The sequence below is a fragment of the Synchiropus splendidus genome, chromosome 7 (genome assembly GCF_027744825.2).
Source record: "Synchiropus splendidus isolate RoL2022-P1 chromosome 7, RoL_Sspl_1.0, whole genome shotgun sequence".
NCBI classification, from domain to species: Eukaryota; Metazoa; Chordata; class Actinopteri; order Syngnathiformes; family Callionymidae; genus Synchiropus; species Synchiropus splendidus.
In genome coordinates, this window is record NC_071340.1 from 10,279,781 (window position 1) to 10,302,285 (window position 22,505).

The 22,505-nt window shown below is 39.0% G+C and overlaps 3 protein-coding genes across 5 annotated transcripts in view; 2 read left to right on the forward strand and 1 right to left on the reverse strand.

The window, feature by feature from the left end:
* Positions 1 to 12,157, reverse strand: part of oxct1a (3-oxoacid CoA transferase 1a) — a 46,085-nt gene extending 33,928 nt beyond the window's left edge. Inside the window, exons 1-7 of the mRNA XM_053870345.1 lie at positions 11,988 to 12,157; positions 11,132 to 11,240; positions 9,263 to 9,353; positions 6,170 to 6,305; positions 5,929 to 6,078; positions 5,728 to 5,834; positions 4,979 to 5,039 (exon numbers count right to left, since the gene is read on the reverse strand). Of these exons, the coding sequence (XP_053726320.1) occupies positions 4,979 to 5,039; positions 5,728 to 5,834; positions 5,929 to 6,078; positions 6,170 to 6,305; positions 9,263 to 9,353; positions 11,132 to 11,240; positions 11,988 to 12,092 (759 nt within the window). The 5' untranslated portion in view covers positions 12,093 to 12,157. The remainder of the gene's footprint in view (positions 1 to 4,978; positions 5,040 to 5,727; positions 5,835 to 5,928; positions 6,079 to 6,169; positions 6,306 to 9,262; positions 9,354 to 11,131; positions 11,241 to 11,987) is intronic.
* Positions 12,158 to 12,250: 93 nt separating this feature from the next.
* Positions 12,251 to 17,159, forward strand: rimoc1 (rab7a interacting mon1-ccz1 complex subunit 1). 2 transcript variants are annotated; one of them, XM_053870347.1, is made up of 6 exons: positions 12,251 to 12,301; positions 14,214 to 14,323; positions 15,450 to 15,596; positions 15,702 to 15,833; positions 15,956 to 16,070; positions 16,237 to 17,159. In XM_053870347.1, exons 1-6 carry the CDS (start codon positions 12,265 to 12,267, stop codon positions 16,470 to 16,472), a joined length of 777 nt encoding a protein of 258 aa, XP_053726322.1. In that variant the 5' UTR covers positions 12,251 to 12,264; the 3' UTR covers positions 16,473 to 17,159. The 2 variants fall into 2 exon arrangements, with proteins under 2 accessions (XP_053726322.1, XP_053726321.1); XM_053870346.1 differs by lacking the exon at positions 12,251 to 12,301 and adding an exon at positions 13,688 to 13,839.
* An 85-nt stretch (positions 17,160 to 17,244) lies between these two features.
* fbxo4 (F-box protein 4) lies at positions 17,245 to 21,145 on the forward strand. 2 transcript variants are annotated; one of them, XM_053871102.1, is made up of 7 exons: positions 17,245 to 17,445; positions 18,223 to 18,479; positions 18,548 to 18,768; positions 18,869 to 18,944; positions 19,706 to 19,878; positions 19,937 to 20,142; positions 20,213 to 21,145. In XM_053871102.1, the coding sequence occupies exons 1-7, from the start codon at positions 17,284 to 17,286 to the stop codon at positions 20,294 to 20,296; spliced, it is 1,179 nt and encodes a 392-aa protein (XP_053727077.1). In that variant the 5' UTR covers positions 17,245 to 17,283; the 3' UTR covers positions 20,297 to 21,145. The 2 variants fall into 2 exon arrangements, with proteins under 2 accessions (XP_053727077.1, XP_053727078.1); XM_053871103.1 differs by having other exon boundaries at positions 17,299 to 17,445; positions 18,227 to 18,479.
* The last annotated feature ends 1,360 nt before the right edge of the window (positions 21,146 to 22,505 follow it).

Genomic DNA, 22,505 nt, shown 5'->3' on the forward strand with positions numbered 1-22,505 from the left:
TAGCAGCACGCCTGCTGGGTCGTGCTCACTCCCACTCAAACAGCTGCAAAGCTTTGCAGTCGAGAACAATCCCAGATAAACTCATGTACTATGACCGATGATTGAGCAGCGGCAAAAAGCTTTGATCGCGTCTCTGGTGGGTTGTATCCCACAATGCATCGGGGCCTTTCACTCTACCTGTGATAAGGGAATAAAACTGGGCCTACAGGATAGGCTGAAACGTTCAACAATTGAATAGCAGGCTTTGGTTGCCTAGCAACCGTAGCCGGGGATGGTGATGATCTGGTAATTTTCAAAGTGCTTTGTATTATCTCATTTTTGGCACCTCTGCCTTGTAATGGAAATTTGTTTTTGCTTTTTTAAAGAAGAGAATGAATACAGAAGAATTGGCACACTACATGGGATGATACTATTATACAGATCAAGGAGAGAAGGGGGATTTAGCTTAACATATCCTCTGTGGGTAGGATTGAATGAGCGCATGAATGGCAGGTCTTTGACCTGCGCCAGCACCTCTGGTCACAAGATGGGATAGGCTCAAGCCCCCTGTATTCCCCACAGAGACAAATCTTACAAGGATGGATCACTTTGGTTCAATATCACAGCTTTAATTTCTATAGTACATATCGGTAGAGAGACATGATGTACATCAACTGAAGTTAGTATAAATAAACATGCTGAATATGGTCGACCAGAAAACTAACAAGAGCCTTGCTTTCCATTCCACCCAGCAAGAGTAGCATCAGCTGACCACCACCTCTACAGTGGTCAGCTGGTCCCTCAAGCTCTCACCTATCATCCGGGTGGTTCTGCAAAACACCCAATATCATGAAACAGCAAGATAATGTGAAATAACAATGTTCAAAAACATTTTAAAAGACCTTGAAATGTGCAGTAAAGGAAAAGCTTCCAACATGTGCTTTCATACATCAGATAATTGACATACAAGAAGATGAGTTTTTTTAGCGTATGTTACTGCCATAATAAGTGCTGTAAAAGTGCAATTTCTGGCCTCACCTATTAGAGAGGCGCATTGTGAAACTGTCACAATAATAACGCTATCATTATTGTGACAGTTTCACCCCATCACTCTTCATATATATAAACAGCAACTAGTGATTAATCTTTCTATTTGCACACGTGTTATTAATGTGCATGTGCGCCTCACCAGAACTAACACCCAGACCATCTTGTATCATTCCCAGTTCTTGATGAAAGAAACCCGTCAGAGGCACACACAAAGTGTTTTGTCTCAGTGGCTCCCAGACTGGTCTGAGTGGCCATCTCACAGCAATTTAAATGGGTGGCCACAAAAACACATGATCCAATCCACTTATTGACAGCGCCTTGGATTTATGACTGGCTGTGCACTGAATCCTAAAGATAAATTTGTTTTCACAGTGACGGTAATTGCCAGGCTGTTGCAAATAAAAAGGTTCCTAATGGGTTCTCCATAACGACCCGTCACTCTGTTGTCAAGCAGGGCTGTTACACATGATGCTCATATGTGACCCAACATGTCATATATGACAAATATTTTTAGCGCATTAGATGCATAAGAAAGTGCTTTTTATATATGTATATATATATATCAAATTTTGAGTTTGGATTTTTAGGAATTATCTGAGACTGAAGTTATTATCAATCACATTCTAAGCTATAAATACATATATACTGCACTATACTTGTTTGATATTGACAAAATTATCTGCCCATACACAATACTTTCAGTACGTTAACTCAAGCCTATTCGCTGGTTAATGTATATATCCAGTAAACAAGTCCATGACTTGTGACGGGCTGTAACTTCTTTTACCAGTAAATTCACTAAATACTTATGATTTTCTGGCTCGATGAGGCATGTACACAAAATTTGAGATTAAATAAGGTCATCTTAAATATTGTTACTGCTGTTGACATTTCTGTCAGAACTATACAACCAAACCTGTTATTACAGTGTTAACCATGTCGGTAGTTGCTACATCTCATCCTCACAGAAATGTGAATAAGAGTAGATTCACTTCAAGCACTATGGTAAAGGCATTTGAAAACTCATAGACCAACTTCACTAGTTACTTTTTTTAAGCTTTGACTCAGGATCTTCTTGTCAAATTGTTCTCTCACCTGCAATTTAATGGATCTCCAAAATGCACCTGGGGAGTTAAGATCGACTTCATTTACCTGTCAAATGAAATCGTCACATTTTTGAAAAGTGTGAACCAATTTGTCTTATCTGCCTCACTCACTAAAAAATACACGGGTGCAACAATTTTCAAAAAGACGGGTTTATATTAAAGCCAACAAATTACGCTTTCATCTCGAATTCAAGCTCTCTAAGCAGGACTGCATTGTCACTCATGTCACTTCAATCCTTGAAGACCGTTTCTGCTCCACTGCTGTCACAGTTTTAAAATTGGTCTATTTTCAACCATGGGCTTCGCGGTAACAGGAAAATGCAGTATGCTATAATGTGGGAGAAAGAAAGATGATGTGACCTTGTGGTGGATGGGTTCTCATCTCACCTTTAAATACCAATCTAATGTCACACATTCACATTCCAGTGGGCAGCTGTAACACAGTCACTTTGACCTGGATTTTTCACAAAAAAGACAATGGAACAAGTTCCATTCCAGTAGGATATTTGCCTGAGACGATTCAGGAATATTTTTTACACCATGATTATTTTGTAGTCCACCATTCACAGCATCAGATTTCTATGGGATGCACTGTCCATTTACTTAGCTTCCTCACTGCCCACATCAGGGAAGGTTAAAATGGGGTTCAGAGTGGGAACATGCCGCAGACTCCGACATATACATATGAAAGTACGCCAGGAGTGTTTCATGTACGCACCATCACAAATAAATAAATCAATGCAGATTTAAAAAGAGGACTGTGACAAAACAATTGCAAATATGAATTGCTGTGGTGGACAAACAAAGCTTCAATGTATGGCTGAACATTGCAACAAAATGAAAATACTTGTCAAATCACAGCTACAAACATCAACTAACTTGATCACCAACTTGTGCCCGGGGGGTTATCATCAGTGCTGGCATACAACATCTCAGGTGGGTTTGCCACCAGAACTGATACCACGGTACAAAATCCATAATAATACAGATAATTGTTAAACTATCATTAAATTGGTGGTTTAAAAATACTGATAATAATATTGTTTATCGCCAATAATTTGTCTGACAATTAATCAACAAGAAAAATGTGTTAATGTGTTAATATTATTCTTAGCTGAATACACGTTATCAGGACCAGAGGGTCAGCTCACTATGTTTGCAGTGGCAAAGGCTTCTATCACTCGGTCGCTTCCACCACATGACATGCTCTCTGACGACCTGTGAGCTCATGTTATTAGCACTAATATTTTAGATTTACTCATCCTTCAACGTGTCAGTGTCTGAGGAGGGTTCTGACAAGGAGGAGCAGATGGAGATTCACAGACTGACATAGCCAAAAATGACAATATTTTGGACAGACAAGAAAATATGGCTCATATTCAAACGAGGCCAATAAGCTGAACATAAGAGGTTTAAAAATCCATGAGATGTCATGCCTGTGATGGAGAATGGCATCTCCACAAGCATGATGTAAAACACAACAGACACTAAGTTCTTGTTTTTGTCTTTGAGAAGCAGTTATTCACATAAATATTCATGTCCTTTTTCAATGCTGCAAGTTTATGGTATCCAATAAAACTATGGAGGTTTTAGTCATGTGAAAATATGTGCAAAACAAAAAACTGAATCTGAAGTGCCCCTTTAAGGACATTTCGATGATTTATACTTGAAGGTGCCACATCACTACTGTTCAATTGTTAATGTCAAATTGTCTGTCATTGTTACCATGGCCACAATCATTAGAATGGCACCATTTGTTTTTATAAACTTGGAGGCTATTGGCCACTGCTGTTTTTTCATGACTGTAAAGTTAGCTCTCAGCAATTGAAATTGAGTGCAAACAGATGGTGAAGTACAGAGATTATAAATACATGAGAATTCTGGTATTGCGGCAACCATGTGTCAACAATTTTACCACTTACACCGAGAAGTAATACTGGACATCAACAAGAGTTCAAACGTTTTTTTTTCCCCTTTTTCAAATTTCCTGTACCCCTTGGAGTACCCCACAGTGAGAGAGATGACAGCGACGCCCCACCATGATGCTCCACTTCAATTTAATTTAATTACAGTATTTAGCCCCAGTCCTCAGCCATAAGTGGGGAGAAAATGAGCACACAGGCATTAGAGCTAAACCACGAACAATAACGGAATGCATCTTGGATTAATAAACCTCATTTATTTAAAATCACGCGCCCAGTGTCGGACTATTTGGCAGTAAGCTGGGATCAGCATGTGCTCCCTGGCAGGTCTGCAGTCAAAAAAAAAAAAAGAAAAAAAATGACACACCTTTCTGATGCCATCCCCTCAGGTCCAGTACTAAGCACTGATCCTCCAACATTTATAGACAATATAATGTGTGTCTCTCTGCACAATAGAAGTGTTTTCAATGACCTTTAACAAGCAGTATATTTCTGTTTTATCATATTTCCCCACATTGTTGTTGCCTCAAAGATGGCAACTGTGACCATACAGGAGGTGTGAAGCTCTGCGTGTGGTGATATGACGCATATAAATAAAGACAAAAAGTAATGGTAGCACTTCTTTGTGAAGGAGGAAAATTCTCTCAGCTGAGAACAATGTGGAGGCATCATTTATATAAGGCAGGTATGGCATAAATAGGGTATAAAATGAACTCCAATACTTGTAAAAAGTGTGGATGTCATTACATATACGCGAGACGAATTCAAACTGAATGACACCCAAATTCATGGAAAGTAAAAGTCGAGATAAGGCATGAAAGCATCAAAGTGAGGCTTAAACTGGATTTAAAATTTCTGCTGTTAGATAGAAATGTTCACACAGCAGTGATGATAAGCATGCAAATTTGGGAGGGTGCATACCTCAATGACGGTGGTTTTGGCAGCCTTGCACATGGGCTGGTTGAAGTTTCTGGCTGTTTTCCTGAAATGCAAAAAATATACTTTTACCCGGTCTATTTTTGGCTGGGGCATGTGCTGGCTTTGGAAACTTAGGACTTTCAGTTTAAAAGACCGCATTGCTCTCCAGTGGTGATTTGGTGTATTACAAGAACTTTCAAAGCAACTCATATTCATGTAAAAATTATACTGAATTTCGAATTAATTATACTGACTTTTCTTTTGAGAATGTTTGAATTAGCACTGGAGAACAAACATGCATTATTTCGTTTCATGTTAGTGACAGTGATTGACATTATCCACGATGCAGACAAAAAAAGCATATTTCATTTAATTTCAAATTGTACTTTTGAAATTAAATTACATAAAGACTCAATTTCAAATGCTTCATACGTTGAGCAATAGATTTTGCTTTGATTCACAGAGGAAGAGGACACCATATTAAAAAACATATACAGTATGTGAATAAATGTCTTTTAAAATATGATATTGTGAATAGCACACTGAAGTCCATTTGAAAGAGACAGTGAAGACTGAACCACATTGAAGCACTCAAGGTCAGACTAAAAACGCCTGGTCTCACATGACTCCCGACAATAATCAACGTGTTGTGTAAACACAATAAGGCTGCAGACTTGAATTTAGGACGTTTTTTTGTTCAATGTGTAGAGCTGGTTTGATTATTTTATTCTTTATTCCACATCAGTCATTACCTGAAAACAATGTTTCCCGCCTTGTCAGCCTTCCAAGCTTTAATCAGAGCGAAGTCACCGGTGATGGCCTTCTCCATAATGTAGTGTCTGCCATTAAACTCCTGCTCCTGAACACAACACAGAACGAGAAACAAAAAATCAGATTCCATCTAGACGTGGGAACAGAACAAACTTATCTGGAAATTTAACATGAAACTGTACCGCTCTCTTCTCGCTGGCAATGCAAATGCTGCCGTCTTTGTTGTACTTAATGGGGGATCCTCCCTGGTGGATGAGCGTGCCATATCCAGTAGCTGTGAAGAAAGCTGGGATCCCAGCGCCCCCTGCCCTGATTCTTTCTGCCAGAGTGCCCTAGAAGTGAAACAGGACCCTGTTCACTAGCATCAAAGTGCGTTAAGACTCAGAATGCAGTGTGACTAGTGTATCGATACTTTAAACTCACTTGTGGCGTCAATTCCACCTCCAGCTCTCCAGAAAGATACTGTCGCTCAAACTCAGCATTCTCCCCGACATACGAGGCGATCATCCTCTTGATCTGCTTGGTCTTCAGAAGCAGCCCAAGACCAAAGTTATCCACTCTGGGAACAAAAACACAAAACAATAATGCAGTGTTTCAAACTATTTAAAAGTCAAACCTTCATGCACATACTGTATCCAGAGATCAGACAAATCTGAGACCATAGAAGGCTACTGAGGCCACATGTTCTAGATGTGTCCAAGCCTGAATGGATTCTGGACTGACAATTTTCTTGATATTGAGATAACACTAATAAGTCCCCTTATAGCTCTGTTTGGCTTTACTGGGGAGATAAAATATGTATCATCTAATAATCGACTTCTACTTTCTTCTTGTGCACTCTTGGCCCACAGGGCGATGCTGCTCAGGTGGAAGGATGCTGCCCCGCCTACACACTCAATAGCTCAGAGACATCATGTCCTGCCTCTAAATAGAGAAAATAAGATATTCAGAAACCAAATCCCAAGAAACCTTTGAAATATGGGGTGCTTTTATTTAACTGTTTAACAAGATTTAGATATTTTTTTACTGAGGCAAGAATACATTTGTGAATTCTTGCAAACTGAAAGCAAAGAGAGGCTTGGGTGGATCAACATTTCACAGTGACACAGTGACTCTTGTACGCCAGTTACTAGAGTTTGATCTTTAAAAGTAGTTTGATTTTTAACCTGGTTGATATCTATGTGTGTTTTTGGGCAGTATCTGCTTCTTCTCAAACTTTGTTAACTCTTCATTAACGTATTTTTGATGAATTATACATTAGATGGCCTTTATTAGTCCCACAGTGGGAAAATTCAACAACATTCAATACAAGATTTGTTTAGGAAGAAAAAAATAACAACCTTTACTTTGCGCAGCATATAGGTCTGATGATTTCTGTTCACTTATATCTGCAGCACTTCCACCCTGATGTTTAAGTGTATGTAAAGAGATTCAACTTAAATTTGGTCATTCTGGTATCAATATTAAAATGCAACAAATAACAATTAATTATAACCCTGTAAGTAATGAGACAAAGTTACACATGTTAGTAGCATGTGATAAAAAAGACTTTCAAGTGGCTAGGCATTTACGATTTGAGTCAGTGACAATTATTTAGTTCTACTGCAATTGGGGGACTGGTCCTTTTCAGAGGCATGAATACTCCAGGATATAAAAGTAAAAATAACTTCATCCTTTCACAAACTTCATGACCTTATTAGGCTGAAGCTCAAATATTTCTTTTCCAACCATTTAGCCAACAAAAACATACGAAGATGCACCTTCTAAAAGCCTTCACTGCCCTGCCACCTAGTGGACAATGACGGATACAATCTCTGTATTTTGGTTGGCCTCCCTCCTCAATTTAGACCTCACCGGTTCTCTATGTTTTCTCCAGCCACCTGGTACCTCCGACACTTCGTACAACAGTCTCTACCCTCCACACAAACATGCTTTGACTCCCAGCTCTCTCCTTTCACACATCAACATCATAGATGATTCCAGACACTTGCAAATGTTTGACGATAACCTTCAGAAAATGAATACTGCTGTGAATCCTGAAACAGGTACAAATACAAAAGGTGCATTTTCAGTTACCAAACAAAACACCAATTGTTCCTCCTTCTCTTAAAGCCGCTGTAGTGAAACATTTATTATTCTTTGAGACAAAAGGTCTTAAGTTTCACAAATGTTACTGAGTAACAGGAAACTGTTTGGGGTTGATCACACATTAACCAGCGGAAACTACTTTCTCTATTCTTTACCATTTCATTTTTAATTGCTTTTTCAAACTCTAATTCCGTTATTTATCTATTTACATGGTGTAGGTTGATGGTGGTCATTGCTTTTTTTTGGTACGCACGTGTATCATTGAGTAATTCCCCCATTTGCATTTGCCATTTTCTATGGCTTGGGATTGTGTATGGGGCATGGGAGTATTTTCAATTCTTCCCCATAACTAACCTCGTTTCTCACACCGCCAAAAACTAGCATGCAGTTTGCCTCCCTACTTCAACATGTCCTCCTGCATACAACTCGCAATTTAATTCGTTTGATCTTTATTTTGGCGTGATGAACACCAATTACTCCATAAAAGCGTACAAATCCCAGTGTAATCTGAAATACAGATACCTGTGGAAATTGTCATTACCTCAATTTAACATTTCCCCTAAGTCATTCAACTAAATTCCTTCCTTCCATTGTTTCTCTATCGCTTCTTGATTGTCTTTTTTTTTTTTTTTTTTTTGAGGGGTGGGGTGAAAGCTCCATGGAAAACCTGTCTCGCTGCCATATATTTATGTTTTTTTCATTCTCTTTTTATGGTTATTTTCAAGTTTTTCATACAACTTTTTAACAACAACAATCTTCTTCATTCTTTTTCTTCTTCATATTATGAAGAGAAACATCAGACTCTGAGGACACTGTTCATGCGTGCACTTAAAATCAAAAACAGATGACAAGTGAGGCCCAGTGTAACACAGTTACTTTCAAAACAGCATAAGGCACATATAACCAGTCAAAGTTGCAAAATTTACTCAAACAAAAACAACTATTTGCCAAATCATCATATATTTACTTTTCAGTCAACTAATACATCAGGCTTTTTCATAGCCATTTCTACACTTGCTGCACTTGCTTCACTTTGGAGAAAAGTTTTGGTCTTTGTGACAACACTAAGGTCACCCAGACACCCTGCTAGGTAAAACCTTAATACATTAATATGTTTCTTATAACACCTCATTTTCATTTTCCCTATTTTCTTATAGCTATTATTTTCAACACATCCCACATGTGCATGACGTAGACGGCAGTAAAACTAAAGCTGTCCAACAAATCAAAGTGGACAAGTGCAAGACATACTGTACTCATCTTGTGACACTCTTTACACTGATGACAGTATTTAAATAACAAAGTAAATGGCATCTGTGTTAGTACACATGTAATGTAATCGATCATAATCACCAGGATTAAGATATTCTAAATGTTAAACAACTCATTTCAAATATTGACGAGGAAACCTGTCGAGTACGGACGTACCCTGCATTGTTGCTGACAGCAGTGAGATCCTTCACGCCTGTTTTCAGCAAACTGTTGATGAGATTCTCCGGTATTCCACACAATCCAAACCCTGTGGGAAACACGAAAAGGTTATAGGAAAGTAGAAAAGGCTATGAAAAACACTATATACTAGCCCAGCGACCAATTTGAACATAACAGTGAAAAGGTTCACTCTTTTTTCTCGTCTCCAACATCTTGAGAAAATTCTCATGAGCAGTGAAAATAATACTCTTGAATACCACTTCTGTCAAAAGTCACAAGTACATTTGGTCAATATCCAAACTATCCCTACTATACAGATGCAAGCAACCAGGGTGACCAGAATATTTTTTTCACTGCTACCTGGATATTCAGTTGACACTTTGTGACAAGTAAATGTGCAAGTTTATTTTTTATTCTTTTGTTTTCCATTAAATAGCAGATTCTTTAACATCTCTCCAAATGTATCACTTGAAATATGGATGACTGAATATTAAATCTAAACGAGCCTACTAAGGTACCAGGGCAAGGTCACGCTCTCCCAAACATGCTGCAGCTCAGGAAAAACGCTGTCCTATAATGAGTCCCGCACTTTTGGAAGGTTTTTAAAGCCCTCGCCAGCTGCAACACTGCCTTGCCTGAATACAAGTGGGGTTAGAGATCAAAGATTGTAAGTGCTCTACAAAATGTTGACAGTTCAAACAATCAGGTCGCATGTGACCTCACATGTTTGAGATATGATGCATAAATACTCGAGTTGCACGTCACCGTGTATTTGCAATAGTCACCTTGGGGTTCTGGATTAACATACCACATGACTCGTGGTTGTTGACACTTCTAAGAATTGAAGTTTGATCTGGAGCTTCACCAGCTCTGACAGCCAATCATGAAGGGTCATGCACTTCCTGCATGTAATAGTGTATCATTTGGTTTTTGACGGTCTTGAAACTTTATGACATTTATGACATGAGGGAATTAAACCAGTGCAAACCACCATTTTTGATCCAAACTTTAAAATATAAATGTTGATTTATCACTGCACTTTCATTGAACACATTTTTTATTCCATTAATCTTCTATTTTAGGCCTAAGACATTAGTGTTTATTTATTTTTGGTTTTTTTACTTATATTTGCTTCATCAAGTTGTGTTAATTATTGAGGGATTATATCAGCATTTTGCTTTAACAAGTAACATAAGTAAAATATACATGTTTTATAATGAAACTACTGCGAGAAGAAGTGTTGCTGGTACACACATATATAAACAGATTGATCAAAACTTTTCAAAGAAAAACTTCACTTCCCAAGTAAAAACAAAAGCGTAATTGCACATGACTGAGAGCCATTCTCAGCGTGAGAGTGCCCTCACACAGCGAGTGGAAAATGTTGAATAATGTTTCAGCTGACTTTGCTATAAATAAAACAGGCAGGCAGACACTAACTCCATAGTGTGTCCAATCCACACAAGCAAACAACAAAACACTGGCAAGTTTTCTGTTCTGTGGGTGAAGGATTTAACATAAGAGTTCTGCTCGCTATTCTTGTACTGATGCCACTGCGAGGATGACACAATAAAGTGTTATCTGGTCTTATCTGAATACCTTGATACCAGTAAATTTGTATTGCATTTTATCAGACCCATAAGCAAATTGACACACTGATATCAACCACTTAACTACGAAATGCCTGCTTCCACAAAGAAGAAAACAAAGTTTCATAACATTGTAGCAAAGCGATTAATCTCTTTTCACCTTTTATTCAAAGATCTACGAGCTAGTTAATTTTGACAAAACATAAAAAACAGGTACATGTAAAAAAGAAATAAAAAAGAATGCAACAACTGACCAAGTCACTCGTGTGCATCTTACCTCCCACAAGCACCGTTGCCCCATTCGGGATGTCCTTCACCGCCTCTGTGGGATCAGAGTAGAACTTTGCACTTCTCTGACTGGAGGTCGATAAGTAGCAGCCACATACCTGGAGAGACCAGAATTTTATTTTAATAGACCCCAGCAACAATATGGAACACAAATATTGTAGCAGACACTATCAGCCTGATACCACGTTTAGTTGTGACAATCCATTTGATTCACTCCCGCGTGGAAAACACATGCCGTCAGGATGAACTAATACTGCAACAGACTGGGGAACTGTTTTGGCTTACATTCATTTAAAGAAAATACAAGGAATCACATTACACAAAAATGCAAAAATCAATGTTAGTCGTTAAATGAATTTTAAATTACTGCCTGAGGCTCTTCAGTGTCTTTGACGTGTAAACTGAATTGTTTGAACTGTAAATACAACACTACGCAGACATAATTTTATTCTTCCTTTTTTTAACAAATGTATAGATACATTTTTAAAACATCATGACGGTGTAATTCGGGTGAAAAATCTGCAAGGCAGAATATTTGTATTCAGGTATCACCTTTGAATGAACACATTACAAGCCTAACTTTAAACAATCGCGACTGCAAAAGTAACTCTCCATTTCATGGTAGGCTGCAAACTAGCAAAATTATACAATGAAAATTAGGAAAGCGTGATATATTTTAGACAGATGGCAGCAGCCGAATTACCTACATAAACCAATGATAAACAGTATACATCGACAAACCAAATGTAGCACTTGATGTAATACGACCTCTACATTTCCCACAGCTCCACGTAAACGAATAGCTTAGCATGAACTCCAATAGCAAATATTGCATTCATACTAACCTTGCTCAAAGGATTGTGGCCGACGCTTATTTTAATTCTGCCTTGACCTGAAACATGTTTAAACAATAAAGTATCTACTCTGCACAGAGCTTTCACAGCGGCCATGTTTCTGAATCCCACACGAGTGACTGACTGACTGGGGGAGCGGTAGCGACGTCAGTTGGCCGACTACTCGGGGTATTACGGTAACGTGACGCAAAAAAAAAATCAGATGGGCCTTTCAGAATAAAGGAAGGAATGTAAATCGTGGCTTATAAACAGGTTTATTTTGAGTCACATGACACCCATACACAACCTGGCTATCTCACATTGCCGTAAGTAATATTAAACTACTTAACTGTTTTCAGTACAATCGTTTAGAAAGACGATTTATTTTGAAAACGTGCGCCTCCTACCGCAATGTTTACGTCGGATAAGAAGATCGAATTTATATTGTACATTATTTAAAATACCATCAAAAAAGATATTATGTAGTGCAATAATGACGGTCATGGTTTAGTCAAAAATGGGTGAAATGTCCTGTCCAGGTTGGAGATCAGAGCCTACCTTGGGTTATGAAATGTAAGCATCTTGGAGTCTTGTTCACAAGTGACAGAAAGAAACGCCTGAGGTTTTGTTTGCTGACGCCCCGGGTCTCAACCTTAACTGAGCAGGTGAATGCATGGATGCCGTGCAACAATGAATGACAACCTGCACAAGCCATTTAACCGTGGCATGTACAAATAGGGGCATTTCCCATGTTTTGCTTTGGCTTTCAATGCGTCAGTGCAACAGAATGACAGTGTATGAAGTGGATGTATACATTCAGAGATCAATAGAAAATAGAAAATTAAAATAGAACAGAAATATAATTTATGACAGCAGATAGGACAGAAATATAATTTGCGACATTAGAAAAAAAAATGTCTTGATGATGACTTTATTTTTAGCCTCTTAACTTTGCCTTTATTTGTTAAAATGTCTTTCAAGGTGGAACCAGCAGCAAAAGCATTTGACAATAATAGCAGTCTGGTAAGTATCGCTGGAAAACATAAGTCAGAGTATTTTCTGTCATTATCAGGACTATTAAAATATTTAGCCAAACCTAGATTACAAATGAAATACACACTATAATTGTACGCTGCATCATCAAGATATTTGAAAAATAAATTGTTAAATAGGAGTGACAGAATGATAGAAACAAAAGTTTGATATGGATAGAAAAATGTGGTATGACAGAATTCAAAAGAAGGTTTTACAGTTGTTGATGCAGAAACAGACAAAAGAGATATAATATCAAGATTTGAGCTTTCTTTTCTATCTTGTGCTGGACCTCTTGATAGTGAATGTAATAGTGAAAGGCACAACTCAGGCAAGTGTGACATATATAGAAGGGGCCTTTATTCGTCTCACATGTAAAATAAAACACAAAACTAGTGGAGACATGGGACATGAGGAGCCATTTACTTATTAGAACTTATTAGAAAATGAGTCTTCTGCTATTCATCTTTATTTGTTTTGATGATTATTTTATGAGATTAATATTTTTCATATTTTTTCTCGTGATTTTTTACACAACTATAAACAACACCAAAAGTAACAATTGTTATATATATATAGATACAAATTTTAAACTTGTAATCATATTTTTAATTAGGCCAAAACAAGCGCCGCTATAAGAAAAATACTGGTGTGTTTACGAAAGCGTAGAATGACGTATCTTAACACGTGACTAATCCCTGCCTCACGTGACTAATACTGTGAGCAGCAGATCCAGTCATGGCCGACGACTACAGGCGACAGGGGTTCGAGTTGGAGAGACGGATATTTGAGTTAGATATCAAGTGTTCCACCCTCAAAGCAGAAAAACAAGGTATCGTTGCAGGATATTCACCTCATACACATGGGCTCCTTGGCTGCGTCGTCTTGGTTTATCATAGAACCAGTCTATTAGCTACTCAGCTAGCTATTGCAAGTTGCAACCACAAGCATCAGCCAAATAAATCAGAACGGCCTCTGTGGAGTACAGTGGGATTTGCGCACACATCGATGCAATGTAGGACTAGAATGTGATTCCATCCATTACCAAATTGTGATTTTGATGCGAACGAATTATGCGTTAGCCGCTTGTTGGCTAATGACAGCTAACATATGTCGTTTATTTTGGTGGTGCTGTCGTCAGTCCCAAGTCTAACCAATAAGGTTATTGTTGAAAACGTATTGCTGAAACAAAACTTTTTTCCTCAGATGATGACTACCTTCAAAATGCTTCCACCATTCTCGACAAACTGAAAAGTTACTATAGACAGGGAGGAGATGGTAACAACCTGTCCAAGATTCTTCAGGACTACACCCAGGTACTTTCTTTTTCAAACAGTTCTCCCTATTGTCTTCTTCATCTAGATGTCTTTCCACCTGATGGGCAAAACATTTAGAGCTGCCTTGTCACGGACCTGATGTATACTCAAGTAAAGACATCATGGCCCTCATTTCTTGGTGATTTGGTACTGAAAAAATACTGCTTATGACATGTATTACTGAGGCCCTATTGAGATAACCGTGAATCTGGGTGCACATGATGAATAATTTATGATGGTCTGGTGTCAGCCCTGGAGCCTATATTGATCTGCGGCTCTGTTGTGTAAAAGCCGTACATCTTTGCATCACGTTTTGGTTGAGGAACCACCGAGGTAGGTGGCAATAGACATGTTGGTTTCATGTTTGCTGGGGTTACAAAATACTCAATGTTCCTTACAATCCTGCTAGATCTGGACACGTTAGGGGTTAAGGCTGGGCTGTGGCATAACGTTTGAAATAATTTCGATTTCAAAAAGATTATGTCAACCCAAGGACACAGAGTGGTATCACCAACGCGTTCACTTTCACTTTTATAAAAGACATGCTACCGGGTTGCAGCTGTTTCAGTCATAGAAAAGATGAGACTACATCATCATAACCCTTTGGCCTCCAGAGTTTTTCAGTGATTAAGAAAACAATTATCGAGAAAAAGTTCACTTTTTTTAAATAAGACAGCCACCTAGATCACACCCAAAATTTGATGGTGGCTAGATGTGGAGACACTGTCAGACTAGTTTGAATATGTGAATCAATACCTATATTTTCATTGGGTTGTGGAAATTAATGGGGTGTAATGGTGAATGGTTCGGTGCTGTTCTCTATTTTAGAGTTCTGATTCAGTATTATTATTCAGTTTTATTGCGCCGGCATTTATATTTCATATTTGCTAATGTCAACAAATATATTTCTCTATATATTGCGGTGTTTGAGCATTTTGGAAGAACTTTTGTTTCAACCTACACGTTTCCCAGAAAGTCCAGCTTTTTGTGTGTTTAGAGTTGCTTTTGTTGAATACGGTGATCTGTAATGAATCAAATCCTCGACCCAAACCCTGTTTAGCTGTTTAAAATTGCATAATAGTTATTGAAGGAAGTACCTGTATGTTCATGTTTGCTCTACTCTCAGGTGGTCCTCGACATCACATTTTATGAAGAGAATAAACTGGTAGACCAGGAGTTCCCCGAGGACTGCTCACCTTTTAAAATCCAGCAGCTACTCCAAGACCTGACAGAGCCTGAAGTTTTGGCTGGGAGGCTCGCACCTGCACAAGAGGTGCACTGTATTTGTAGTGCAAGTTGAACATGTTCATTTCTTGACCGATTCCTATTTTGCTCACAAGTCTGTACGGCACTGTTTATTTTATTCATTCAACCAAAGGTGCAGTCCATGTTGGGCCTTGAGCTGTTAGAATGCCTTTATTGGAGACGTGGCGCTCTTCTCTACATGTACTGCCACACCCTGCATCAACGGAAGCAGTGGATTAAGAAAAATAAAGATACGTTTCTTAAGGTACCAGACAGCACAAATAAGATGTATAATTATGCTTCATTAAAATCTCCAAATTGTGTGCTCAAAAGTCACTTTTGTTTCAGTGCAGATAGTTTATTTCTCTTGTTGATGTCTCTTTCCAGTGTATCCAGGAAGGTGTGCGCTACCTAATGCGAATGCTGCAGGTGAGGAATTCAGTGAAGCTCAACGACGGCGTGGTGCTACATGATACTGCCACAGCAAACTTCCTTTCTGAAGGTACTTTTCCAAATTGAGAACCCGACTTTCTATTCAACTTCACCAAGAATGCCAACACTTTTCTTGACTCCGGCACAAAAGTACACAAATACTACAGTACCAGAGAGAGGGACCAGTATGATTATGGTCTGGGCATTGACTTGTGTTGTTTTTATGTTCTTGACAGGCATCTTCTCAGACACGCACCTCCTAACAATGATGTACATTGGGGAAATGTGCTTTTGGGCTGTGAAGTATGAAGACTGCAGTGCTGAGAATATGGATCATAAAGAAGACCGCCTCCATTTTCGGGACATTGGGACACAAATCCTAAACAAATATGTGTTGGCTTGTGAGGGTCCTCTGCATGGCCAGGGCTGGAACACAGAGAACGCCAAGGAAATCCTGAGTATCTTACAGTGAGCCAAACTGAATCTGTGTTGCCCTCCAAGCACAGATGTACGATCAGTATTCAGCGTGGCAACCTTACATTCATAAAAGCAAGTTTTGGAACGTTGTTGTCGGACGAGATGAGTGAAGAATGTTGGGTGCCATCAGGCGACCTCATCTCATGCCAAACCACCCTATCCGAATATGGTGAAATTGTAGAAGTGACAGGGCGAGCTGAGGATGCTGTCTTTTTCCTTTTTATCACCCTGTTCTGCTGAAAAAGCAGTAACCTTGATTCCAGACTGTTGGCTGGGGCACTTGTTTAACGCTAAGAATGTGTTATAATAACATTGATATTAATATAAAATAATAATTAACAAAAAAAGTATTTTTTTTTCCATAAGATTAGTTGAAAGTAATCCGGCTGGATATGAAGCGTTGCACAGCTACATTTTATTTATTGCTTTGTTGCCATATTGTTTATGCTTTAAATATATGATCATCTTGCATACGCATCATTTCAAGTGGCACTAAAAACAAAAGGTTCACATCCGAAATGTACTTCATGTTCAGGTATCGACAGCACTCACATGTACTCCCACCTATTGCAAGCTCCATTTTCTTTTTGCCACTTTTATTACTTTATGATGACTGATTAAAGAAGTCGACCTGTTTTTTAATGTCATTGTTGACAATAAACACCTGCGTTGTTTTATGAAACATCGTTTTTTGTTTTTTTGAGCGCAGGGTGTATGAACTGCAATTCCCATGATCCCCCGCTGCTTCCAGCAACAAGGAAGTGAACCTGGGTTCAAAATACTTTCGCTCATTTGTTGTGTCGAAAATGTCAGCAGAAGTCGATCCCCTGAGTCAGTCTGTCGTCATTCGGAGTTTAAGACGCTTTAGGGAAAAATATTTTCCTTCAAGCGGAAAAGGTGGCGAGGATGAAGCGGATTTGGATTCATCGGAGGAGACTTCACAGCTGGGGTTATTGGACATCTTACCGGTGAGACCAATCGAGACGACCGTATTTCCATGAATCGTGGTATAATGACAGGATGATCCGGATGTTTCAATATGAAAGCTCCGGTATTTGTTAAATCAGTGTTGACGATTTCGTGCTGTCACGTGATTTCAACGAAGACTCCGCGGATAAACGAAACATTTCGTGTCTGAAAGTGGCTGTGGTGGACAACAAGAACAATCAGAACTTTAATAATTCAAGGAAGTCAAGTGAAACTTGAGTGAGTATGTAGTAATGGGTTCTTCAGGTGTGGGCCACAGTAGCTAAAAGAGGAGAGAGAGCTTATCCCTACTGTATGTTTTGTTGAGAACTGAAAACATTAAAGTTAGACCCCCTCACAATAGGAGGCTCTATAGGAGCTGCTTATTTAGAATTTTATAAAGTATTAAAACAACCTTAAACAGGAAGCCTACGTCTGTAGTAACCGAAGTAGACTTTCTTTATTGTCATTGCCCAAAAACATGTCACTGTATTATGGCAACGAAATTTCAGTCTGAGGCCTCCTGTTTCCATAAAACCAAAACTATATGTCCAAAATAATATATATTTTGTATGTATATTTTGTATGTTTGTAGTTTTATATATCAAACTTTAGTTATATTACATATATATATATATATATATATATATATATATGAACGAAATTTGTATATGTAAAAGTTGGCGCATGAATAAGCGCTAGTGATCTGAGAAGAGAAACTGGAATACTTTTGCAGTAGCTGAGCTTAGTTTTGATTCAGAAACCTCTTCCTCCTGAAGGTAGATCTGCAGTTCATGATCATGACCTTCCTGTCACCCGTGGACATCTGTCGTCTGGGTGCATCTAGCCGGTACTGGAGGGCGATGGTTCGAGACCCACTGTTGTGGAGGTTCTTCTTGCTGCGGGACATGCCAACCTGGACTTCCATCGATCACATGACCATGCCCCAGCTGGAGTCCCTGGATGCACCACTGATCAAGGATGGCGACTCAGAAGACGACACAGAGACAACAGCCAAACCTGACTACATGGCTGAGTGAGTATTGACTTGTAGTCTTAAAGTTATACATACGGTGTATACATTGTTGAATGTCCATCCCACAGGTACCTGAGGGCCTGCCCTTCCTGCAGACAAAGATGGCTTCCATCACGCCCCACATATCAGATCCTGACATCATTCCTGCAGTCGTTGGTACCAGCGACTGAACCCCGATTTGCCATGTTCGGCCCAGGCATGGAGCAGCTGGACGTCTCTCTGGTCACCACGCTCATGCACTCCCCTCATATTCTCCCCGTGTCCGGCACTCCTCACAGGCAGATTAACGGTCAGAGCTACTTGAGTCTTAACTTTATCAAACGTGGTGCAGTAGGGTGTTTTGGCCAGTAGGGGGGAGCATTGACTACTCACTTTCTCTTTAAATCTAGGCATCGGTTCTGGGATTAGCTATGTCTACAAAGAGCGGCACAAATTCAACATTTTAACCCTTTATTCAACAAATAGGTAAGTAAGTAAATAAAGTCTGCCTTCCCTACTATGGCGAAAAAGGTCAATAACCGTTTTTTTTTTATTATTTTTATTGTATTTGACCATTGAGCTCTAAGCTGACAACCATTCATTCCTCACATAACAGACATTGAAATGACCATCAACATTGGAACAAAGTTGAAATTTCAGCCAATTCTGACTATAAGTCAATGTAATTCAACCTTGCTGCAAACTATTCTAGACTGAGGATGTAATTTTCATTGTTATTACTGATTAATTTACAGTTAACAGAGACAATGTGCTTAAACAATATTCTAGCAAAGTTAGACACATCATCTGCTTTATTTCGAAAGTCACAGGGGTGTCCAGTGGGAGTTCACTCGCTCACTTGTAGAGTGGGATCCTGTCTCTGGTTTATTAGGAATGAGGAAAAGTCAACAAGAAATAGAGTGTGTGTTGAGATTACATCATATAAAAGGCAGATTAAAGTAAAAAAAAGTTAAAGTAACTGCTAATCTGTCATTGATGAGAAACTGGTGCTTTCTGTATTTTTTTAAGCTTTATGTTCCTATACTATATGAAGCATATTTTGGTTTTGGTTTTATTGATGATATTTTTACTTTGTTCCCTCTGTCCCTGCTATGTTTTCCCCTCCATTTTTTCTTGTGTTATTGAGTAACTTATTTAAAAGTTTTGGCCTTTAATTTTTCTGTTTAAATTAACATTTATTTTCAGTCAGATGACTGCAATTTCTTGATGCATGTTCACGTCTGCAGGGCAGAGAGGGAACGAGCCAAAATGCAGAAGCAGTATTTAAGTGATAAACTCTTCATATGCGAAGGAAATGACAGTGTGGGTCGTCCAGTCTACAGTCCGGCACCTCAGCTTCAGCAGGTGTGTGAGGTGGTGAATGGTTTCATCTATGTGGCCAACGCTGAGCCATGGAGAGGTGAGTGTTGCATCAGAACTCATTTATTCACCGGTACTTAAAACCATGTCTTTCGCAGATGAACGAGCATCTGAGCTCCCTCAGATCCAGGCTGTGCTAAGGAATGTCCGCGACTCGGCCCCTCGACCTTTGCTGGTCCTCTCCTGCATCTCCACTGAAGAGCCGCCGAGTTTAGTGTCCAGTAGCACCTCTAAAACGGGTCGAATTTACTGCATTGACATGGCTCGAAGGCTCGGTCTGTCTCAGCTGGACAATCCCTGGATGGTAGGGAAACGAAATGCTTCTTGTTGTATTTTGTAAAAGTCCCGTTCTTCACCCTCTCTTTCTGCTTTAGGTGCAGGACACAGTAGCAGAGACACTGTCGGGTCTGCTGGATGGGATCTCATGGCTGCTCAGGTGCTCAGGAGTTAACGTCTAGAGGGAGATAGTTCTCGTGCGAATGAACCAAAACCGTAATACATTATTTATTGCCTGTGAAGAGCTACCGTAATATGACGTCCTGTGATACATTTTGCTTCATACATTTGTATCTGGAATTATTTTGCACATGAGCAATAAAGAAAAATAAATAATTATTTTTCAATTTTTATTTCTCTGTAATGTTATGTTTTAATATGTATATTATATCCTATACTTTTGTCTATTCACACACCACTGATCTGTTTTATAACAAAACTGCATAAAATAACCAGCAAATGTATTGATTGTAAACCTCCTTTAAATTGTGTATTTAAATTATATGTACATGTGGCAAGCATTATACTTTCTCTTTATTAGTGATACATTTTGCAATAGCAATGTACTGTGTTCTCTTAGTGATTATTATCACAATGGAATATAGTGAACCAAGTGACCAGCTGTGCTGAAATCTGTTGCTTAACCAGAACACAAGAGAGAGCGGTTCAGACAACTCTCTGCCCACTTTGTGTTTCATGACAAGATAATGTTCCTCTTCACCGCAGAGGATTTTTTTATTGGTAATGTCCATGGTATGCACCAATTATCTGGTAATGTTCTCATGTGCTTATTTTAGAAAACTACTTACAGTCCTTGCAGATGTGTAAGGGTTCCTGAGTTCTTAAAGGTTCATGCTCCCTGTTTTTAAAGATGAGATTTTGTGGGATTACTGCTCTGTTCATCTGTCAGTGTTTGATTTTGTGCTAAAAAAAAAAGGATCTAGATCCATCCATTTTTTTATTATTTTGTTTTAGTTTCCACACCAGAAACAACTGTTAGGTGTCCATTCACTGAAGGATGTTTTACTGTTTTTAGGATACCAACATCATGATTTCCATAATGTGCATGTTAGATTTTTAGATTTTTAACATCATTAAAATCATTATATACGTTTCAATATTTGACACCAGAATGATCCAAGTTAAATCTGTACGCAGAAATTTAAACATCAGGGTGGAAGTTCTCCAGTGATGTGGGACCTCTTTGCTGCATGAAGCACACAGAACAACATTTCTGTGTTTCTATCCTGAACCGTTCCTGAAAGTTTTCCGTCCATCAGTGCAGTCTCATTTACTGTCCTTCACGTTGTGCAATGTCGTGCATCAAATAATGCTCCCTTTCAAAGAAGGTTGCTGCATATCCAGATATGTCGTGGAGCTGGATGATTTAGCTAGCAGTAGCATGTACACTGGCAATGAGACGGGACTAAAAATAGAACCTTGTGAAACTCAGAGTTTAGCTGTCCTCATTGGTTGATTTTTAAAATGGTGCAGGGAACAAAAGCAGCCAAAACTAACGACAGTTTTGACACAAAATCTGGAATTATGGATTACATGACAGTATCTGATAGACTTATGACCCCTAGTCTACAATTATGATGGTAAGAAAGTTGTTGTGTTTAAAAGCTGATCTTTATTGAAAAGATATCAAGACAGCACTAATCTTTCATAACCAATGAAACAATCTCTTTGTGCCAGTGTGGATCGCACCGGCCTCTGCTTTAATCTAACATATGTTGTGATGACTTTTTAAAAACAAAAACCTAGCCACACTCTTCCCTCCGCTGTCTTCTTAGAGAAATTTCTCCAGTGATGCTAAAGTGACAGACAGAATCTATCTCACTGGTGAGGTGAACAGGCACAGAGAAGTCAGTGAAAACTGCGAATTTGAATCATACGCTCCCTGCTCTTTCCTGTCAAAACCACAGCAACCTCATTTGATTTGAGCATGGACAGAGGAGGGTCGCAAATTCATTGGTTTGAGTGAATGAGGATGAAACTTCCAGTTGTCTTTGGTCTTCTGGCGCCTCCAGGGGCCTTAAGAATGTGATGTCATGAGGATGAAACTTGAAGTATTTATGGGCGTTTATGGGTATTCTGGTGACTGATTCTGAGACTTAAATCGTGACAGAATGGCAGTGTATACATGCCCACTGCATGGCGTCATGCTGTTCATGATGCTGTTCATGAATTCTCATTTACTTCAGGGGTTTAGTCCAGCTGGAGGCAGCGCAGGGCAGACCAACCTTGGAGACGCCATGACATCTCTACATCAGCTTCTTTGGATGAGAGAATCAATGACACTAAGGACCCCATATTAGCGCGCAATGGCTCAGGGGTTCGATCACTTGATCCTCTCGCTTTATCCATCAACCAGACAGCTCTCCAGTC